We start from the raw sequence: 23752 nt of genomic DNA, 5'->3' as shown, positions 1-23752 counted from the left end.
TGCATTTATAATTTTATTAACTTTGAAATTGCCACAAAGCAAACAAATCTAGAGCTTTCTTTACCTTATATAATACAGTGATGTTGCTGGCATTTTTTGATGCAAGTCAAATACCACAAGGGCCAACATGAGTATTGAATTAAAATTTTACTAAAGTTTTGCTACTCGGCAAATGTGTTACTGTACATAATTCTTTCTTCCAATACACAATTATTTTTACTTTAATTTTTGCAACATTTTTTATGCCACAAGTGGCTTTAGAGTGCCGATGGAGGTACGGCTTTCACCATCAAAAATATTGTCTCTTGACCTAGGAGATTGCAGGCATATGTGTTTTTTTAAAATATAATTCACTTTCTCTACTACAGACCTCTGCTTGGAGTCTCACAGCTCTTCATCTTGTCTGCCTATTTCTTTCTTTTCAAGGAGCTAAACCAGTTTTGTGTGGAATATTATGACATTTTCCCTTGGTTCAGATCACTCTTATGTACATGAAATTACTCACAAACTGATCATACTTGTGGCTTTGGCAAAGGTTTTGGGACCATATCACCTGTTTGCCACATTGACATTGTCTTGACCTCAGTGATTTGTAAATTGATTTAGCTCCTCTTATAGGGTGTCTCTTTAAGGGTGCATCAATGGAGGGTGTCTCTAGGTTGCCTTGCACTGAAGTCATCTCCTCTTGGCGTTATTATTGGAGCATGGCACAAAATGCCACATGGTTAATAATGCAGTATAGTTTTTCATATGTTTAAGTTTATTCAAGCTGAGGTTATAATTTTTCAAACAAGAAAATAGATTTAATTTATGTTCTAAAATGTCACTTCTTGTATGATTATTAACCGGGCCACTTCGTAATCCCGCTCTTAAGGTCCTGAACAAAGACTCCACTGAAAGTCTTAAGAGTAGGAGACTGTCATGAATATGGCTTTGTGTGGCATGGTATTCTCTAAATACGATCAATTTAGCGAGGTATTTTGTTTATTTAGGAAACCCAAAATTCGTATGCGTTTCCTGTTGCGGTCAGAAGTAAGTTTCACAGAACATAGGCATGACAGTGTGTGCCCTGGATACAGAGTCCCAAGCCAGCCAAGGGTATTGGAAAATGATTCCCTCAATGTGTTTAAACATCGGAGTAGTGTATTTATAGTTACTATTTGAAGAAAATGTGTGGTATTTGTTAACCCCATAACTAATCTCTCTGTCACATGTATGCTGTGATTAGTTATGCAGATGGCCACAGTTATCCGTAGAGCTCCCCAAAATGGAAACAAATGTAGAATTGGGCACAGGAAGACCATTTCTCTACAGGGAGTGCAGAATTATTAGGCAAGTTGTATTTTTGAGGATTAATTTTATTATTGAACAACAACCATGTTCTCAATGAACCCAAAAAACTCATTAATATCAAAGCTGAATATTTTTGGAAGTAGTTTTTAGTTTGTTTTTAGTTTTAGCTATGTTAGGGGGATATCTGTGTGTGCAGGTGACTATTACTGTGCATAATTATTAGGCAACTTAACAAAAAACAAATATATTTATTATTACCAGTGAAACCAATATAACATCTCAACATTCACAAATATACATTTCTGACATTCAAAAACAAAACAAAAACAAATCAGTGACCAATATAGCCACCTTTCTTTGCAAGGACACTCAAAAGCCTGCCATCCATGGATTCTGTCAGTGTTTTGATCTGTTCACCATCAACATTGCGTGCAGCAGCAACCACAGCCTCCCAGACACTGTTCAGAGAGGTGTACTGTTTTCCCTCCTTGTAAATCTCACATTTGATGATGGACCACAGGTTCTCAATGGGGTTCAGATTAGGTGAACAAGGAGGCCATGTCATTAGATTTCCTTCTTTTATACCCTTTCTTGCCAGCCACGCTGTGGAGTACTTGGACGCGTGTGATGGAGCATTGTCCTGCATGAAAACATGTTTTTCTTGAAGGATGCAGACTTCTTCCTGTACCACTGCTTGAAGAAGGTGTCTTCCAGGAACTGGCAGTAGGACTGGGAGTTGAGCTTGACTCCATCCTCAACCCGAAAAGGCCCCACAAGCTCATCTTTGATGATACCAGCCCAAACCAGTACTCCACCTCCACCTTGCTGGCGTCTGAGTCGGACTGGAGCTCTCTGCCCTTTACCAATCCAGCCACGGGCCCATCCATCTGGCCCATCAAGACTCACTCTCATTTCATCAGTCCATAAAACCTTAGAAAAATCAGTCTTGAGATATTTCTTGGCCCAGTCTTGACGTTTCAGCTTGTGTGTCTTGTTCAGTGGTGGTCGTCTTTCAGCCTTTCTTACCTTGGCCATGTCTCTGAGTATTGCACACCTTGTGCTTTTGGGCACTCCAGTGATGTTGCAGCTCTGAAATATGGCCAAACTGGTGGCAAGTGGCATCGTGGCAGCTGCACGCTTGACTTTTCTCAGTTCATGGGCAGTTATTTTGCGCCTTGGTTTTTCCACACGCTTCTTGCGACCCTGTTGACTATTTTGAATGAAACGCTTGATTGTTCGATGATCACGCTTCAGAAGCTTTGCAATTTTAAGAGTGCTGCATCCCTCTGCAAGATATCTCACTATTTTTGACTTTTCTGAGCCTGTCAAGTCCTTCTTTTGACCCATTTTGCCAAAGGAAAGGAAGTTGCCTAATAATTATGCACACCTGATATAGGGTGTTGATGTCATTAGACCACACCCCTTCTCATTACAGAGATGCACATCACCTAATATGCTTAATTGGTAGTAGGCTTTCGAGCCTATACAGCTTGGAGTAAGACAACATGCATAAAGAGGATGATGTGGTCAAAATACTCATTTGCCTAATAATTCTGCACTCCCTGTATTTAAATAAACCCCTAGTGCAACAGACATGGCCTTCCTTATTTATCTTTTCCTTTACCATCTGTATATGCTCTCTACTTTTTAGTTATTCCCAAAATATAATCATCTTTCCCTTCTGAGGTATTCCTTTCCAGTGTCTCATAATTATTCCCCTTCTCTTATGAGAGTTTATTTTTCAATTTAGGGCAGAATTCTGAAAAGAAAGATGTGAAGCTACATATCAAAGGCATGCACCAGTGACTGTATAGATTTATGGACATTTTAGTGGTTCACAAAACCCCATTGGAGTCCCACATCAATCTCCTCTGTGCTTTCTCCTGTGGATTTCCTCAATACACTTTTCGCCGTAGGAAAAACATTTTGTTCCGGATTATGTTACGACGTCTCCTTGTATCCTCATTTTATAGCAGGGTAGAAAGAATTCTCCCTTACCTTCAACTACGACAAAACACTCATTCTTTTTTTATAAACCCTTTTTTTTATTGACAATTTTTGAAAGAAACATAACAATACAAATATTAAGGCAGTTATAAAGCTCTGTGTGGGGGGGGGGGGAAGCCCATGTAGTTATTAAGCAATCTATCAATATCACAGTCACAAGGGTGACTTCATACATTTGAAACAGTTGTAATCCCAGCTCAAGAAGTGCTGCTGTCAGACTCAATTGAACATCTACTCATTGAGGAAAACTGACACCTCGCCCGTTTAGTTTTTTCAGTGACCCCATCCCTTCTCAAATTTATTGGGCAGCCGCGTGCTTCATATGCATATCTTTCAGTACCGTACCATACCATAGCTTTGGTCTATTGTTCGAATGATGGTCGTGTGGCTAACTGACATAGTTGTGCTATTCAACGTTGGGCCACAACCATGCCCACGTTGCAAAATATTTATTTCTAGTACTCTCCTAGTTGCGATATTCCTAGGATGCACAGTTACTGAATTAGAGGCAGTGACTATATCACAGTAGTGTTCAGGCATCTTATCACCTCAGCCCAATATTCTTTGATTTCCTAGCAGCCCCATATTGCATCCATAAACGTACCCACCTGACCACAGCCTCGGAGGCCTTTTTGGTTATGCGCATGCCCAATCTTCATCATCGGTTCTCTTTTGTAATATACTCTATGGAGTGTGTTAAATTGCATTAGCCTAAACCCTTCCCTGGTCGCTATGTCCCTAGGGCCCTACATTGCCTTACTCCAGTCTTTATCTCTTAAATCCTCAACATACCATTACCATGCCTCTCTCAGTCCCACCATTGCGTCTGGTAAGCTAATTATTTTTCCTATTTAAGACAGTATTCGATTTTCTAGTGGGTTACAGGAACACATTATTGTCTTTTAAAGAAGTTGCTTTGTGGCTGTTTTCAAGAATGTTTGTGAACACCAGGAATGTATATGCTTGTGGCTGCTCACCAACTTTTTGCTAGGCAGAAGCTCAAAGATCTATTTCGAGAGACAACCTGCAAAATGTTTCAATTTTCCATAGGAGTGAATCTTATTTATGGGCAGAAACGGTCACTGGCCCTGATTCAGTAAATATAAATCCAGGATTGTCTCTTTGGTGCTTGCAAATCAGTTGTGCACAGGCAGGTTCCTCTTATGTTTGCCCAACAACTTTGTGAATCCTGCCCTTAATCTGAATCTCTCACTTTCATTCATTATCAGGATTTTCGTTTCCTCTTTTGTTCAATTCTGCCTCAGCTTTTTCTTGATAGTGTTCCTTCTCCGGCCCCGTGTCTTTCTGCCATTTAAAAAAATATTTTATTGCGTTGCATCATTCTTTCCCATGTTGTCTGCTTAGTCCTGTTCTCTTAGAATGTTGTTTTATCTTTATAGTTTTTCTTTGCTACATATTTTTGTTGGATTTGCCTTCTTTCTATTTCTTTGTATTTTAGTCCTTCTCAACTTTAAGATTTTGGATGTTTATTTCTATTATATCTTCATTACCTCTTGATCTCGACTGGTATGTTTGCCGAATTTATCTAGTGTAGATTCACATTCTGTGCACTTTCCTGCATTCATCCTTTGGTTAGTTTATCAGTTCCACGGGTTTCTTTTCACCACTACTGTTTGGCACTTTCCTAATTTTCGTTTTTGAATGTCTATTTGTTCTCTACCACTGATACAGATTGTTTGTGTCAGTCTTTTTCCTCAGTCTTGGTTTCGTTTACACTTAATTTCCTTTTCAATCCATTTGGTTGACTCAGTATTCACTTTCGGTTCTGAGCTGCATCTCCCCAGCATTATCTGTCTGGTTAGAGTCAGGGTACCCTGATCATGCCAACGTGCAGTAAAATTACTTGGGTAAAAAGAGACCGGTTAGGAAAATATTAAATAAGAATGTGAAATGCATCTTTAATTTCATCACACAAACTCAAATTACTTATATTGTCAAATTTACTGACTGACTTTATGCACACAGAAGTGGAAATGTTGATGTAAATGTACTTGTAGAAAAAGTTACCACAGACATCAGTGCCCTGAACAGTATTTATTTGTGCTCTCAGTGTGAGTGAGATGTATGAGGAAAGCGAAAAATGTATGGCCACAGCAGGTACAATAGGAATAATGTTTCCATTCGTAGTTTAAGGTGCCATGACTGTATCGTAAGGCATTTTCACGGGAGAGGTCGTGCAAAATTCTTTGATAGCCTTAGCTGGAGTAAATGGCCACATAAGTCACTCTAATGCCATTTTGTCAATGCATTAACTGGATCTTCTCATTTCAATGAACTTATGTCTTCCCTACGATGCAGCTGTGTATCACCAAGGCACCTAGAGGCACCATTCAAAGAAGCATAGCCTTATTTTTTGTGTTGTAGTTCCTACAAGTCACCAAATGTCATTGTGCTCTCATTCCTCGATGTATGCGTGTAGCTGTCACTCCACCTCTGCAGTTTATTCTATGTTTCTTGTGTCTTTCCTCCCTTTTCTGTCTTTTGTGTGGTAGAAGATTCTCTCACTGTCAGTGACTGTGCGTCCCTGCCTGCTGGACTGATCAGTTGTCAGCGGCCTGTTACCATTTCACATATCTGCTGGTACCGAGTGCAGAGCCTGTCCTTTCATGATATCACCAAGAGTTATGAGGTAAATCAATGTGTGCCCGCAACCTATCTCACCTGCTCCAGGCTCCACAGGATCTTGTGCACTAACCCAATCATTTCCAGAGGGACGCACCAAAGGAAATGCTGAGGGAGGTTACAAAAAAGGGGAAATAATTTTGAGATTAATTTTTGGAAAATGATCTAGAGCTGTGTCATGCCCGGGTTGAGTGCGCTGTGTCACTTCGCGAGTGTGAGTGCGTCGAGCTGGACTGCTTCCATCGGAGCAGGGTCAAGACTGATTAGCAAGTGGCTGGGTCCAAACTGAGGTGGCATGGTGTTCAAAATAACGATGGACTGGGATTCAGCCCGACAAATTACCAGTGGCTGAGATTAATGCAAGTATTCCATTCATTAGTTTTTTGTACACTTCATTGCACTTTTCACAGCATGTCCTTAGCTCTCCAAGTTGGCAGTGCCACATACGCAGCGGGTGCTGAGATACTTGCTTTTTGTCAGCAGCTGTTTGTTGCATTTTTCAACTATTGTTAAGAGGGACCATCAATGCAGTGTTAATTGGATACGCTTTTGCCATTCTTTTTTTCTAAATTAGTGGTCCTAAACTGCCAGTGGTAGTACACCGTGTCTTGTAACGATTCCGCTTCTGAGTTGCCGGCTTCCACATACAGAAAACGGCGCACAGCTTAAGCCTCGCCCCTTCCTCCCGTTGTTTCCTCAACATCTGATGTGGCTGTTAAATGTAAACATGGAGTACATTTTACTGTCTGTGCACGCATGCACAGCAGGCAGTACAAACGTCATTACCTGTGTGGACAGGGGTGTGGCTTAGAGTGTGTCTCAGCTTGGCATATGTCACCGAAGAGCATGACATGCAGTGCTCTTGGGGATAACATGCAGTATGCATGTGTACCAAATATTGTATGTATCAGACCCTAAAACCTCGAAGCAATCCCCTAACACATTTTTGGAAGAATACTTAGGGCAAAGGGCACTTGCCATTTTAAGAAATTTTTCCTGTGAACTCTCATACCCATTCATTGTCATCCATTCTACCGCTGATTAGAACATTGCAATGCTGGGGGCTCCATTGAAAACAATGGAGTGCTGCAGGCTTTTACTGGCCGGTAAAAGCCCGCAGCGCCAACATTCCAATGTTCGCTTTGTTCACAGCAGCAGCTGTGAACAAAGCCTCACGGAGCCCGAGGGGATTTTAATCCCCTCGGGCTCCGTGAACATTTTTTTTTTTAATAGAACATTCTGCCCTGAGTGGCAGAATGTTCTAATAGCCTTAGAACCCGCCGTAGCGGGCTCTACCGGCTATTAAAGTCCCTCTCCCTTGTTAAATGCCCTCGCCTTCGGCTCGGGCATTTAACGCGGGGAGCGGGCCTTTAATAGCCGGTAGAGCCCACTACGGCGGGTTCTAAGGCTATAATAAATTATGATCACAATTTACCAGAATCACAAATAAGTCTGAAAATGTTAGAAATCCGTTGTTATTGCTGCAGGTTGCCATTTCTACTTTCTACTTCTCAAGTGTCCAAAAATCGACTTTTGCCAGGACAAAAAAAAAATTGGTACAGTTACACTGGCTGAGAAAATGAAGAACTATTTTGTATATTTCCTCTCATATTTGTGCCTGCTTGCTGCCTTTTCTACTCTGGCCCCAAGCAAAAATGTGGAGCTTGACTAAGGCACATCAAATATAGCTATGTTCTGGGAAAATCAAGAACTGACTCCTCTTCCATTCTGTGCACAGAAAGGAGGATATGTTTTAGCTGTTGATTCAGCATCCAGTGGATTTAGATTCTAATCGGGCGATGTTGTTTTTATCCTCCTCATTGCAGCCCGAAGGAGATCACCAGTGCATGCACTTAATGTTGCTTTATTCATTGGGACTGCAGCATCCTGTATGCTTTGCATATTTTTTCTCTTTCATTGCAGATGCATTTTTCAAGATCTATGGTCTCTGCCAAACCCTTTCCTAAAGGTCAAGCTTTTCCCTCTTTGGGGACAGGACCTCTCTTTCAGGCCATTGGTCATCTGCAGTGTTTATTTATTTCTAAGACCTGGCTACACGCCCAGTCACGTAACTCTCAGGCTAATGTGTGGCGAAACAGTTGCTCAGTTCTATACATGCTCAGTAAATGAAAAATTGTAGATGAAGTGACCTAGTCATTTCAGGAGGTCACTGACTCCTGAATGTGCCTCCTCTCATAGCACATATCTTACCGCAGCTACAATACTCACGGCTGTCTGGTGAAACCTACTTCTGTAGGTCATTCTCCGTAGAGTCCTCTTAGGCAGATGGCCAGATATCATGATGATCCATCATATCTTTTTTGGTAGGGCAGTAACACTGAAAGTCTAATAAGAGTTCCCAAGGGCCAAATGATTTTCTGCTGACAGCCGCCACCAGTGACACGGCTCCTAACAGTCCACCTTCTTTTAAGGTTGTTCATTTTCATAGCCACTAGACCTGAAATCTCTGCATGTCGCACGGTTGTGTGCAGTTGTGCAGATCTGAACTTGGTGATGGCTGACATCGCTCTTAAAGGTTTTGAGGCCCTTTCTTGAAGTCAGTCTTCACAGTGAAGGACACGTGTTGGCACACAGATAAATCAAGCCGATACCCTGCAGGAGTAGTGCTAATATGATACAATACCTAATATGAACCAAAGCAAATTGCAATCTCTCCTTCTCATGATATGTGCTCTTTAGAAATGTAAAGCCTGAAACTCATCTGGACATGTGTTTTGATGTGGCTCCCAATTTCCTTCATGTTGAAATTATACAATGTACCTTGAGAGAGTTACAGTAGATGTGCTGCACTGACACCCGATGTACAGAAGACACATAGATGTGTACGTTTTTGGTCACTAAATTGAGCAAGCACAGATTAATTTCCTGAAACAAAGACCACCAAGCGGCAGGTGGACGTGGACCAATGTTCATTGTTGGGCGATAGCCACGGACAAAGACAGTACAAGCAATGGTAGGCAACCTGGCCATCAGCAGAACAAAGCAACCTCCCAGATGTGCACCTTTTGCCTCTAATTACGTTGAACTCCTCCAGTTTAAGTGCAGAATACGTGGCTTAATTAGTTGTTTTCCAAGAAATAGTGCAGACTTAGGTGGACATTATTTGGAATATGTTGCCATAGGATAGTTTGTACCCAAATAGACTCCCAACTTATTCACTTTACACACCAAAGCAGTGCAAAGTTCAGTTGGAGTTGAGGGATGTATAATTCAGACACAGTCAAAAACATCTGCAGCATTACCAATAGGAGCAGCCCCGCTTTAACATCATTTAGACATAGGCAGTCAGAGTTATTCTCGTGTGAAATGTGGCTTTTTGTGCACCCAGTGTAACGTTTCAAACTTAAAATCTTCAGAAGCAGTCGGTCTCCTGGTTTTTAAGATGGTGTCAGCCATGTATGTAAAGGAATGGGAGTGCACAAATTGCTGTTGACTCAGAATCTGAGAAAATATTAAAGTTTCGTTGCAACTGAGAATAAATTCCATGACAGCTTTACTGTTTGCAGTTCTGTTAACTTTCATGTTTGCAGTGAGTTGTGGATTTTTGTTTCTGGCTACACTGGGGGAACTATGAACAAAGGTGAATGTTAGCATCACATGTGAACCACTGACAAAGTGCATAATGGCACATTGGATGAGCCATGGACCTATGGAATGATGTTGCGTTTGGTGTGTCGTGCACCGAGGTGAATGATGGCACATTGAATGAACCATGTTCATAAGTGAACAGTAGCACATTGAATGAACAATGATCATACGAGAAAGGTGGAGTAATGCAAGAACTGTAAAGGACATTTTTGGATTTGACTTGACCTCCATTTTTTTAGATAAAATGGGAAATAACAAAATCTGTGACGCCTTAGACATATTGGACATGGAAAAGAGAAGTGTGCATGTATGTGTGACTGTGTTTCAAAGGGGTGGGTGACATTTAACAGCTCTATTTTGTTCTTCAAAAACTAATATCAACGCTCTTACTGCGGCGTTAGGTTTTTTCCTCGAGGCCGCCTAGTTAATCAGTGAAAGCCTCAGTCACACAGTGATCTCTAAGCCTCTTCCTATTGGGCTGAGTTTTCCCTCTTTCATCAATGAGAGTTAAAATTATTTACACGGTTCTTTAGTTGTCTGAAAGTCATTAAATTGTTTTTCCACTGATAGGACATATGGGGAGACTGAGTCCCCTGCCTGGGATGTATGGCCATTTTATAATGTTCTCTCCTGTATGCTCCCCGCATCATTTAGAATATTCTGTCTGTCCTGTATCTTCTCCTGCTTTCAAAACACCGGGGATATTGGTATTCCTGTTTGTATGTGAAATAGGACATTTATTGGGAATTCCTTAGCAGCACTTCATATTCTCTAGGAACAAAGCAGATTGCACTAGGTGGAAACAGTTTGCCACGAATTGTATCTGGCGTAAACACTGTGTAGGTGCTCTGGCGCACAACAATAAACAATTTTATGACAGTAGCAATACACACTGTAATTGGCATCCATTGAAAAATGTAGGATTCTCACTGAAGATGAATAATTTAAAAGCCAAAAGCAATTAAATCTGACAGAAAGGTTACTGCATCTCGAAGGTATCAGCAGACCGTTGTACGCGTAAAGGTGGGAGATGAGAGGGAAGTTTCTTTAGAAAGATGAGGTTGGGTCTGTCTACTCGCTGGGAGGGCATAAGGTGAAGCACATTCTTGGCTTTGATGGAGACCAAGGACAACGCCAAGGCTCTCTTGCTGAGGCTTACCTTGTTTTCACCTGTTTGTGTGTGGCTTGTGGTACATCTGTGAGGATTTTGAAACATCTTTTTTTTGTCTCGTTTACAGAACCAGTTATCAGGGAACTTGTTGAGGAAGTTTAAAAACAGTAACGGTTGGCAGAAGCTCTGGGTAGTATTTACCAACTTCTGCCTGTATTTCTACAAGTCTCACCAGGTAAGCGCTTACAAGAAGTTGATTTGTTAGCGGCCATTTTGAAATTGACAGGTATGTAGGATGTTATTGTTTGTGGTACGACAAGCTATTATCTTCGTATAGAAAACCATTTTACTCCTTTACAAATTGCTCTGAATTACCTTGGGACGGGACATTCGGTTTCACAGTATAGAGAGCCATAGTGCACGACAACCACACTTGCAGAACCGGCTTAGCATAGAGACAGTAGTGCCAGGCACACACAGCTTCCCCCTTCCCTCACCGGATGGCATCTCCTCTAGCCTTCATCCCATACTCAGAACAGAGACACCATATGCCAGCTTTCAACACCTTCAAGACAGACAACTGCAACGTAAATGTCCCTCACAAAGAAAACAAGCAGCATCAAATCAGTATTACTCTACACACATGCACAGCACACTGCACACATGGGCAGCAACATGGGAAGCTTCCCTCACGTGTATGGGCAGCACAGTGGCTGTTTGAGAGCAATGACGGCAATTCCCTTTGTGTCTTAATAGAGGGGCACTAAATGGTAGTCCCTGGGCTAGCAAACGGTTTGCCCTTGGCCTAAGACATCACTTTGGGTTCTCCAGGGATCTGTCTTGCTAATTTGTTTATGCCAACGTGACAATGCAGCTATCAAACCATCAACTGCTAACAATATAAATAGAGGGTTTTTTGGATCCGGCAGTTTTAGTCATTGGTTTTCATCAATCAGTCTCCTCCAGTCATTCATGCGAGCCTTGTCTGTCTTTGGCTAGTCTCTGTCAGCAATTGGCTTAAGACTTTGCCAATTACATAATGGCCCAGCCCATTTTAAAATGACTCTCTCACTTAATGCAATTGGCCGCTTCAGTGTATTCTTCTGCCACAGGTTCAATTTTCCTTGCAGTAAATGATGCCAATGCAATTCTGGTTAGAGTCACCGCCATAGTAACTCAATTACCTCGAAAAATCGGAGAAAATCAGCAAACCTAGCACTCTATCATATCCCTATCTAGTCATCATCGTGAGTCACAAAAAAACAAATCCAAACAACACTTTGGTTATCGTGCGACCTCCCGGCAGCAAGAGCAGCAACCAAAGATCAAGGCGCAGAGACTAGGGCTGCACTGTAGCATTGTGGGGAGTAAGAGAATGAAACACGCAGCTAGAAGCATGTTTATTCTTATAAAGCCACAACTAAAAGGTGAAACATAATTTCCAACCAAGAATTGTGGAGGGATCATCTTAAACTTCGCAGCTCTGCCCGGATTTAAAAATAAGAAAAATCTCTCAAGGGACTCGGTTGTTGCTCCAGCCACTGATAATCAGCCTCGTTAGCCCTTACCATGATGACATCTAGAACAGCAATCCACAGTGCCTCTGTGCTGTGACCTGAAAGCAGATGACGTTCAGAAGAACATTTCTTCTTAAAGCGCTATACGCCAGTCAGCATCTGCCTTTCCAATCTCCTCCAGTATTTGTATGGGTACTTATAGAATGCAACCAATGCAAACATAATGACACGTGGCCCAGTGAAAGACCACGGATAAGCATGCTGTCATGGAATCCATGCATTTTAGTATAGCAGTAGGTAGTCATGATGAGTAGGTGCACTGATTATAATGATTACTGACGGAGTATGATTGAGGGCTCTGAGGACAGCGAAGACTACTTCATAAAACCTCAAAATGTTGAATCGTTGCACGGCCTGAATTCTAATTACCAAATGATCCCATCTCACTGGAACACCAGGTTCCCAGCCCTAGGATTTCAGGTACCCAATCAGTTTATTCTGGGAGTGTGATCTAAATGTTGTCTTCCATACAAGGCATCACCCAGTAACCCTCCCCAGTAAAGATCATGAGGTGAGGCACTGTCCTGGTGATACATTGAATATGTGAGTGGTAAAGCCACTGAGATGGATGATGAAACTTCCCAGGGGAACAGACAGTCTCATCTCACGCGAGAGACTTCACTAATAATACATGGGAGTAGGTTATAATGCAGACGCTTTAAATTAGTTTTAGAAATATTTTCTGAAGCAGAGAAGAAGATATGAATATGCTGAAAACGTTTGAAGATCAAAGATATCCCTTTACTAAGCTTTGTGAGAGACACCAAAAACGTCAGGTTAATGCATCATTTAAATGCAGCGATTAATTTACAGATGTTTAATACTTTTGTATTTAAAATGTGTCTTTCAGGTAATTTGTCTCTGAGCAAAGTAAATTCCAGTCCGCAATATTCTATGATTTGTCTCTCAAATTCAGCCGCGTATTTCAACCTGACGTTTTTATTTCTTCCTTACAGGACAATCATCCTTTAGCCAGCCTGCCTTTGCTTGGTTATTCCCTCACCATTCCATCCGAATCCGAAAATATTCACAAGGACTATGTTTTCAAGTTGCATTTCAAATCCCATGTGTACTTCTTCCGGGCTGAAAGTGAATATTCATTTGAAAGGTACATTAACGGAAGACTTTTTAATATTGCAGCATAACGTACTGAAGCATGCTGTCAAGTATTTGTACTTAAAGATTTGACTGAGAAGGCTAGGTCAGTATTTTTTATTTTTTTTGCCTGTGGCAATTTACTATTAATTCCTGCATGATGACTTACTCTAGTAGTAAGCCGGGAGCACTATCTTGTCTTACTCCAAGGTTATTCCTGGAATTCACATGTATGTCAGCGGTACAGTAAACGAAGTCAGAGCAAAACCTTTGTGAATTGGCTTCTATGTATTCTTTCCTATCTATAAGTACAGCACATTTACTTCACAGTTATAATTAGACTGCGGGTTGAAGTCCTCAACGTATGTTCAGTCTGCAATAGTAACACATTTTAACACAGTTACTTGCTGTATGGGTTCTATTTATTTATTTTTTAGTATTTAATTATTGGAAAGTGCCCCTTTTTTACATGGTCTCCCCCACGTTTTGCTTGGTATTCAATGCAATTTTGACTGAAAGTACACTGGGTTCCTGCTAACCAGGTCACCAGTGCCAGATATCTTTCCCTAAAACTGTGCAATTGGTACCCAATTGGCAATACCTTTTAGCACCCCTGTAAGTCCCTAGTAAATGGTACCCCTCGTACCTAGTGTCAGGGTACCAAAGAGGTTCCTCAAGGGCTGCAGCATGTATAATGCCATCCTCAGGGATACCTCACCTAGCACTTGCAGACTGCTAGCTGCAGCATGTATAATGCCATCCTCAGGGATACCTCACCTAGCACTTGCAGACTGCTATTGCAGCTAAAAGTATTTAGGGGGGGGGCTGACACCAGGAAATAAGATTCCTGCTGACCTACAAAGGAGAAGGACACTTGAGCCGCAAAAGCAAAAACTGAAGAAGCACCTAACTTGACCCCAGCCCTGCCAGCCTGTCTGCTGTTCCCACCGATTTGAACCAAAGTTGACTCGTCCTGCAAGCTGCTGGGTCTCCGAAAGCCTGGGAGGTCAGGCCTGCCTTCAACAAAGATCCAGGAACTCCAGTGGACCAGCAGAGCTGCTTCTCTGCATCTTGCAAGTACACCAAGACACCTGAGAGGACCTCAGACTGCAAAAACACGACACTAGAAGGCACCACTGCACCCGTGAGACCTAGCCCAAGGCTGAAGTGTGCCAATGGTGCCAACGTGGTACTCTGGCCCTTCAGAGACAAAGCCCACCTTGGACTTGCCCACTGTGGACTCCCCAATGCTGCTTAGCCTCTGAATGCAGGCCCCCTCAACCGCGAGTGTTCCTGGTGGAGAAAACCAGACGCCTCAAGACACCTCTGCACCCGTCACCTCTGGCCTGTGGCGAAAAGGGCCTAAGGTGTCCCCACGTCCCCGAGCATCTCAAGATTTGAACCCACCTGTTGGTTCACCTCAACTGGACTCCCAGTCCAAACTTGCAGCCTCTTTTCCCCATTGACTAACATTGAGTACCTGTCACCGTACTGCACTTGGCTTCCCCAGTGCACCTGATATGACCTGTTGGTGTGGCCTTGACCCTTGCCCAATACTTATCTTACGTCCAGGAGATTGGTCCCATAAGTCGCTGTACTGTACCTGTAAGCAGTACTTGTTGTTCCTCCATAGAATAACATTGCTGCTTCCGAAAAATGCACTATCCACTTTTGAAACCTGAAAGTATTTTTCTGGTAAAACGTACTTACCTGATCTTATTGATTTTAGGTGCCTAAATATATATAAAGATACTTGTTGTTTTTTGTAAATTTGTGTGGATCTCCTTATTGAGTTGTGGGTCTCATTTATTGACCGTGTGAGTATCTGCAGATGTCTAACACTGCTCTCTAATAAGCCTAAGGCTGCTCGACCACACTACCCCCTAAAAGAGCATCTTGGGATTGCTAGAGCAAGCCCCTGTCCACTAGTAAGGGAACCACTGGACTCTTGCGCAATAAATCTCATTTTGACATATCATATAAAGAGCCAGCTTCCTGCATTAATACGTTTGTAAATAAAGAAACTGACCAAGTTATAATTTTTTAGAATAATTGGCAAAGACCTTAAACTCACTTGGGTAGTGCTGGGAGTGCTTAACAAAATGCTGACATAGTCTATATCGTTCTTTGTGTAAAGTGCATTGTTTATTATGAACAATACAGTTCTCTCAGTAGGCACTCTGTACTCATTCCCCTTCTTTGCTAGTCATGCGGGTGCATAATTCAGCTTCCAGTTCAGAATGTGAATAAAGGAACCCAGGTGAAGAGCACCTTTGAATGTAGATACTGTGAGACTGTCACACAGATCATATTTCCATTAAAAACAGCCTATTCTGCCATGAACCCGCTTTACTTGAACTGCCATTTTATGTTACAAGTAAAGCTGCAATCCAGTAATGAATGTGTAACATTCCCAAGAACAAATTTAAGAGCAGCAATCCTCTTAATTCCGTATGCTCTGGGAAGATGCACTTAAATCTATGGAATACTTTGTGCTTAAGATAAAGTATTTTACAATGCCATAGGGTTTGTGGCTGATAGTGAACCATAAAATGAGCAGAGCTGCTAGGGTGTAACCTGCCTAGTATTAATACACCCAGGCTCCAGTGCCTTTGTATTCAATCTCTTGTGAAGGTTAATAAACAAATTCGAAACCTAATTACTTATTTGATAACCTGATTTGCCCTTAAAGCTCAAGCTTCAGGTCTTAAATGAAAAAATGCCTGGCACCTCTTCATCTTTAGGCTCATTCGACCAGGCTAAAACACTTTAGCAGGCCGTTCAGAGTTACTGTCATTTCCTTTGAATTAAGAACAAGGATATATAAAGTCCAGTTCCCCGCAAATCTAATTTTTTCATTTGTCAAAGGGTTTGTGGGACTCAAATGATTACACAATCTCTAGGAATATGTTTGCACACATCTTCTATCCTCCTGGGGATGGTTGCTGATATTCAGGTTATTAGTGGTCAATTTTAAGGCATATTCTAGATGTTGAAATTATTTCTTCTGTGTAAATAATTTTCACTATTTTGTATGATATTTATAAATTAGATCAAACCTTTTGTGAGATGTGTAAAATAAGTCAATTCATTGATTCACCAGACCCTCCTCTCAATCTTTCAAGACTTCCCAAAACATTCACACAAGTGCCTATTACCTTCCTACTGTGTCTGCGGGCCATAGCCCTCCGCCACTGAGAAAGCAACACCACAGTGCAAACCACCAACCTGACATGCCACTGGGCAATCTTGCCTCCGCATCATTCTTAAGTTTACCTTTCACCCCAAGCTACACAACCTGGGGGGACACCAGCCACTGGACCCCGCGACTCCTTAAGTGCAAACTCTACTATTGAGCTGACTTGTGCCCCTCAAATATGTCCTGTCTGAGCCACTGTCTCGACCCTAACATGTCTGTTTTCTTTACAGGACATCCTGAAGCCCACTTCGTATCAAATGACAACAGATTTCTCAATTTGTATGGCAGACAAAGGCCATCAACCCAATTACATCAACTCGGGATTTGGGGTTAACACTCACATTTTCAGACGCACTTGTCTGACGGCCAAGGCCGTTCCTTACCTGTGCCATCTGCACTTCCAGCAGCTCTCTGCAAAGCACTAGCCTGTAGTCACACCTGTAGCTTAAGTTCATAAACTGCTCTACACACAGTGGGTCTTCTAGCAGGATACTGATCGCCACCATCTCTTTTCCTCAATCTCTTTCACTTGATCGAGGAATGAGTTTAGTCTCCGAAAGGAAGTGAGTCTAACAAAGGAAAGGGATGACTCTCACCCCTTCATAAATTGCAGATTTTAGTGCTTACCCTCCAACCACGTGGACTTATTAGATAACCGCTTTGCGCCCTTCAAGGAGCTAGGAGAAACTTGACTTGGTTACACTAACAAAGCAGGTGATCATGTTTGCCATTGTGCCCAAATATAATTTGCCCCTTAGTAATACACAAGCATTAATTGCCCCTTGCAGCAATAAACATCAGTTGCCTGAGGCACTGCAGGGAATATTGAGGATTAATTTTACAAGGTGGTAAGGAGTCTCAATGAGCATCAGTGCCATTAGGCACTAGAAAGCCTCAGTTGTCCAAGGCAGTAATGAAAGTCAAAGTTTCCTGGCAACAGTAAAACTTAATAGGTCCAGGCATAAGCGAGAACCAGTGGTCACAAGGCATTAAAGTATCAATGGCTCGATGAAGTAATGAGCATCAGTGTGCACAAGCATTAGTATTTCGAAATGTTGAACTACGGCACTTTCGTAGTTGTGGCATAGTTGGGAATTTATTTCACTTTTGTTTAATTTCGGCGGGTGTTCGCATGTTCATACACACTAGGAGAAGGAAAGGAAAAAAGGTTTTTGAAATTGTATTTATTTTTCTTTTATTTGTGGGGTTTTGTAAAGTGCTGCAGGATTGCTTGATGGACTATGCCGTGGGCAGTGCAGCCCCCCTCTGCTAGCACCCTCAGAATGCGCACTGTCTACATTCCGAGAGTGGTTGTGTGCGACCGCATTGGCCTCAGCTCCCTGAGGGAGGTTTTGGGGGGGGGGTAAGCTTTCTTCACACGCGTTTGGTGGTCCGACAGTCAGACGACCAAACTCGTAATCAGGCCCTTAGCCTCTGAAATAACACAAGTGGGGCTTGCTCCTTGGCTGGGTCCTCCTATGAGACCCCCGACTGGAAGGTGACCCTGTAAATCACGATGCACTACTGTAGAAGGGAGCGTCATGACCCTCAATGCACCACAAATATGGCAAGTAATAAATCAAACTAGCATAGTCACATAAAATAGTGCTGTATGCATTGCCACTGGTCCCCCATGGAGTTGACACACAAACAGCACCGCTTGTACTAATATCTGCAGATCGTGTGTTGTGTTGCAAACAGGTTATCAGAATTAGTGTACTGTCAATTGATCACTTCACACGATCGCACAGAGCTAACTTTACACGTTTATGTTGCCCAGAATGGTCCAGCAGTGGGTGTTATACTAAGGAACAAAGAGCCTGAAACTGAAATGCTGCATGTAGTGCACACTGGACTAGCAGGAATGACTTGGGCATCGAGCACAGGCACGGTGCCAATGAGATATGGGAATGCACAACATGCAGTGACAGGCAAAGGTGACAGCTTGACTAAAGTAAATCTACAATCTATGGAGTCCCTTAAGATGATTACCAGGAATGTGAGGCGGTTAAACATTGTTATTAAACAGACTAGAGTGTTATTCCTAAAATGGCAAAAAAAAAGTTTGAATAGCATTCCTTCAGGAAACACAATTAATGCAACAAGAACGTCTAAAATTAGCATCAAAATGGAGGCGACAGATACACTCGGTAACCTACTTGTAATACTCTTGAGCAGTGTCAATATGGGTGGACTGCAGAGTGTCCTTTGAAACTCTGATCAGGCCCCGAGCTCCTTGGGAGAGGTACAGGTCGAGCTCTCGCTCATTGAATGGAATGCATATGGATTGTTTATTCTCCAACATAGAAAATATGTCCTTTTTCCTCAACGTACTGGAATTAATGACCCCACACCCAGGACCCCCAGTGATCTGGGACAGGGATTTTAATTACGTAATGTCATCCGAGAAGAAGAGACGCCCCCCAGGACCGGGCACCAGACAAGCCTCACATTGCAACTAGTAAACACAGTGGGCCAATTTTAGATGATTGTAACATGGCGTACTGACACCCAGACAAGCAGGTTTACACCCACAAGGCCCTTATGGTACTCTAGACTATCTTTTTGTCGGTCATGACATATACACAGACTGGAGAGACATGGAATATATGGGTAGGGTCCTTTCAGTCCACTCCCTTTAGTTAATGACAAATGGGGACACAAGCATGGCGGATGAGGTCAGAGGCCATCCAGGACACCGAGCGTTTGCTATGATCATTTGCACAATACTGACTGACTACTTTGTTGCAAACTGGGCACAACACACATAAAAGCCAATGAGTGGAGGCTACGAAGGTGTTGATTAGGGTAGTTGCCATTAGTAAAACTGTTGGGGTAATGGCCAGCTCAGACGGCGAAACAAAGACCAATGTACTGGGGGGACGCAAGCCACTGTTGCAGGCAGAAAGTGGGTCACTGCTAGTAAGTGTCACAGGGCTGGCTGGCACACTTAGAAGGGATATGGCTGGCAAGGGCATTAAAATAGGCGTATAGAATGAGGTGTAATTCTATTTGACAACACGTGAGTATATATGAAGGGCATTCAGTAAACATTGGTGTGCAAATTGCAATCCCATTTACTTAATGCACACATGAGGTCCGCAGTCTCTGTTTATTATCCATTATAGATTGCTCTACTAACCTTTCTGGACTTTTCCCCATGCTTTATAACATTTAAATTGGTAAATAGAAAATGAAATGACTTGTTACTTCTTTTTTGCCTTGTTGAAAATTCACGACATCACACTCAAAACGTTTCAAGCGCACAAAAACGTCTGTGGTGTTAGGTTTTCAAAATACCTCAGGCAGCAACAGTATTTGTGGCGACTAAAATGGTATTACATTGTACTTACAGTTGGGAGAACCAGGACATATTCTGATTTTTGTCGTTTCTCTAAGGAAATGTATTAACCTCTTGTTTTTTTCATCACAGGTGGATGGAGGTGATCCGAAGTGCGACGAGCCCAGCTCTGCGCAGCCCACTTCCAAGTCAGAAGGAGTTTCGTGTGTACTGAGGTCTTCTCTTGAGCCAAAACCGAACTTTTCCAGCTGCTTTTTCTAGGGGAAATTTGGTGTCATTCCTTTCTTACAATTGATGTTTATACAATCAAGAAGTACAGTAGTTCCAATTAAAAATAATTAACAAGCTCCTTTTGCAGAAACTTGTAAGGTATCTCTAAAAAGGAAAATGTGCCCTCTTGAACTTTTTAAGCGGCACTCTCTTGTCTTAAAATATTCGCGCCTGTTCTGTCGACAGCAGGACCTGTTCTGTCTGCTTCGTCCTTCTTTTGTGCCATTGAACTGGAGCTCGTGCCAAAAGTAAAGAATTAATGTCCTGCGGAGTGCCAAATGAAATGGCATGAAATGCCCCTTCAAGGAATGTTCTTAAAACATGGTACCAGCACATGTGCTGTTTAGCCGTCAGAACGAAGTCTGTGCGGTTTATTTTTATAATTGTTAAATGTGATCTAGTAGTGGCAATCTGTAACCTGCAGGTGTTTTTGTTTTTATTGGAACAGGCCTTTTCCATGAAATCCATGTTACGTTATGTAGTCTTTTTAATGGAGTTTGAAAAATAACTTATTACTTGTATATTTTTGTGCATCACTTGTGAAATGACTGTTCATTGTGTACAAAAAAAGCTGTTTACAACAAACCAGGCTTATAACCTTCCTCCACCCACACTGAAATTTTGCTGAAACACAGCATTCAGTTATTCATTGTTCCAGCATTTTCTTTTCTGAGTTCACAGCCTGAAAGTTTTTTTGCAAGATGAAAAAAAAAAAGTCTAGTGCAATAGTAGTGAGGGATAGGAATGTGGTGTGAATGCCAAGGAAGAAGGGCCATAAGTATGTTATTGGCTGTGGCTATTCAGTTAACTGTCAGGTAAATAGTGATGTTTCTCTGCTTATTATCGATCATCAGAAACATTGTTTTATTTAGTAGACGCTGAAAGAATAGGCTATTCCTATGTTTTATTCCCTGACTTCATTTGACCCCTTGTTTAGGTTTCTAGGGACCATTTATCCTGTGTGAAAAATGGCTGGATCAAAGTGGTCTTTCAAGACTTACAGAAATAAGGGTTTCGACTTAATTATTTTCTTTGAGGTGTAGTAGGGCAGTGATTCACAGCGCCTCTTTCTGACAATGTTTTTGTTTATTTAAAAAATGCATTTGTGACCAGCACATTAACTGCTTTTCCTCCATTTTCTTTTAAATCTTTTTAATGTGCCCCATATCTGTAACAATTCAGCTGATCGCTTGTTCTCATCTCACATGGTTGCTGTGATTTTTGTCATTTTCATGCAATATTTCATTAACATGACTCAGTTTCTATTAACTACACCTGAAATACAATTACATGATCGTCTTGCTATTAAAATATTTTGAATGTTTTTAAATATCCATCAGATTCAGTCATTATTTTCAAATATGATTGCAGTAGATATAAAAGCTACAGTATGACTGAGGCTGTGGTTTTGCACTTTCTGCTGTTCTGGTGGTGTTGATGTAAATGTCTGTTTCAGAATACTATAAGTTGTTCTTACTGTTGATCTTGTTGTCCTTGGATTGTCCTTTGTACTGAGATAAATGCACACTGTTGCTTTGAAATTGTTGCCTCAAATGCTTAGTTTGTGGATGAAGGTTTTTTTTTTTGTGTTGCAGCAGTTTATTTGTTAAGACCCAAAGCAAGTAACTTTGCTCAATGGGTGAAGAGGATGTCATAGCAAACAATCTAAATAAGCAGTTTTGTTAATTAATTTAACAGTGATACTTTCTTGGCATTGTGATAAGAAATGATTCAAAATCTAGCCCTATAATCTGCCGTAGACACATGAAATCTCCTATTAACTATGATTTTGTCATAGAAAAATATTGGTTTACGTTTGACACTGAATATTGAGGCTTGTGACCACCATGAAGTTGGGGCACCCACAGTCAGGAAAGTAACAAAAATGTCCCCCGCACTGTAGGAGAACACTCCAATCATGTTGAGGACATTTTTGTGTTGTTTTTCAGAAACAAACACTTACTTTGGGTGTTAGTGTTTTTGTTTTTCAGAGAGCTCCTACCCTGTTGTCTGGAAAGCATTTGACCAAAATTCCCCACCCGAGCACCAGGGAACCCTTAAGATCAGCACATGAGACCTCCACAACCCAAGCAGTATGCTGGCCTGATCCTCAACATTAAACAAGCCTCCTAATTCTTACAGTAAGTATTATCTTATTCTATGAGACTTAGCTGTTCAATTTTGGCTTGCCATAACTGTCTACAATCGCTGTCAAACTGGATGTGACCTTTTGTAGCGAACCTTCGGCAACCACTTCAGCCCATACCTCAGAACGTTAATTGTTTAGGTTCCTAAAACAGACAGTTCCTTCTTTAGACCAGTACTATTTTGACAGAAGCAAATACACCGAATTAAATGTAATATTTAGCAAGCATCACCTTCTTCCGACATTTTCTGAAAACACATGTAGAGATCATTTTGAAGATTGGTAATTACCATACATTTCTATGATTATTTTTATTGAAAATATAGACTATTTACAATATAAAATATAAGGGCAGTGAATTGGCCCACACAGATGTAGCATATGGTTTGATGCAAAAACAGTGTATTACTTCATACAGCTAGAGGAGATGAGAATTGTACATGTTGATGAAGAGAAAGGGGACAGAAGGAGGCCAGAAGGAGAAGGATGGGTAACTGTATTCAATATTCTTTTGTCACAACCCTTAACCTCTGAAGATCTCAATTAAAATAACTTTTTATAGTTCAGTTTTCAGGACGTTTCTTGCACACTTGTGATGAGGTTCAGATCTCTGATTAGGAGGCCTGTACACACTTAGGTCCACTTTTCTGTTTCATCCTTGAGTGATCATCGGTTGGTCTGGTGGGTGGACACTGAGCAAAGTTTTCTAACTTATATGGTATGAAGCATGATCAAGGATGCCCATTACTGCTTCAAAATAATGACACAGCTGATTAACAGCAGCTGTGTCTGTTTTTGTTATTTTTGTGCAGTTCTTTATTACAGTAACGGTGAACTAGATTACTTATAGGCAGTCCCCCAACTGGAAGTAAGTAGACACCATATATACATGGTAAGTATTAGGAATTAGCATAGAAAAACAACAAGCATTGGCAAGAAATAACTGAAAATAGCTAGGGCCCGATGGGGGGGCCTGGGGGGTGGTGGAGTGCGAAGTGAGGTCCGCCACCCAACGATGTGGAATAGTTAGAAGGGAGCCAAAAGAACTTGGGACCCCCAAAGGTGAATACCTAGATGACCCCCAGCAACCAGGAGAGCAGATGTAAGTTACCTGGTCTTCCCATAGGCTAACAACTTTGCAACAACAAGACTAGTCCAGTGGAACCCAATGGTGGATTCCGGAAAAAAAGGACCTACAAAAGAAGGGGACGGACTCCAGTCCCCACAGGAGTGTCCAGGTGGGGCAGGAGCCACTACCCACCCATCTATGGATGAAGATTCGGGTCGCCGATGGAAGATGAAGGCCAACTGTGGAGCCCAGGAGCTGCAGAGGAGTCCCTGAATTAGTGAAGAAGCTGTCCCATGCCAGTCGCAGTCGGGTCAGTGGTCAGGAGGACCACCAACAAGCCTTGGCAAGTGCAAATCTGGACAGAAGGGGATTTGAAGAGGACCAGCAAGAGTCAGGGGACTCGACTCTTGGAGGGGAGTCCTGGCTGACCTT

General features: G+C 41.9%; 1 protein-coding gene across 6 annotated transcripts in view; it reads left to right on the top strand.

Moving 5' to 3' along the window:
- FARP1 (FERM, ARH/RhoGEF and pleckstrin domain protein 1) overlaps positions 1-21439 on the top strand; it is a 459262-nt gene extending 437823 nt beyond the window's left edge. For all 6 annotated transcript variants that reach the window (XM_069205182.1, XM_069205178.1, XM_069205181.1 and 3 more), the window contains exons 25-27: positions 10791-10898; positions 13197-13348; positions 19968-21439. In XM_069205182.1, coding sequence (XP_069061283.1) covers positions 10791-10898; positions 13197-13348; positions 19968-20049 — 342 coding nt within the window. In that variant the 3' untranslated portion in view covers positions 20050-21439. The remainder of the gene's footprint in view (positions 1-10790; positions 10899-13196; positions 13349-19967) is intronic.
- The last annotated feature ends 2313 nt before the right edge of the window (positions 21440-23752 follow it).

Source organism: Pleurodeles waltl, chromosome 8 (genome assembly GCF_031143425.1).
Source record: "Pleurodeles waltl isolate 20211129_DDA chromosome 8, aPleWal1.hap1.20221129, whole genome shotgun sequence".
Lineage (NCBI taxonomy): Eukaryota > Metazoa > Chordata > Amphibia > Caudata > Salamandridae > Pleurodeles > Pleurodeles waltl.
Note: the sequence above shows the minus strand (reverse complement) of the source record. Positions and strands in the feature narration are given on the sequence as shown.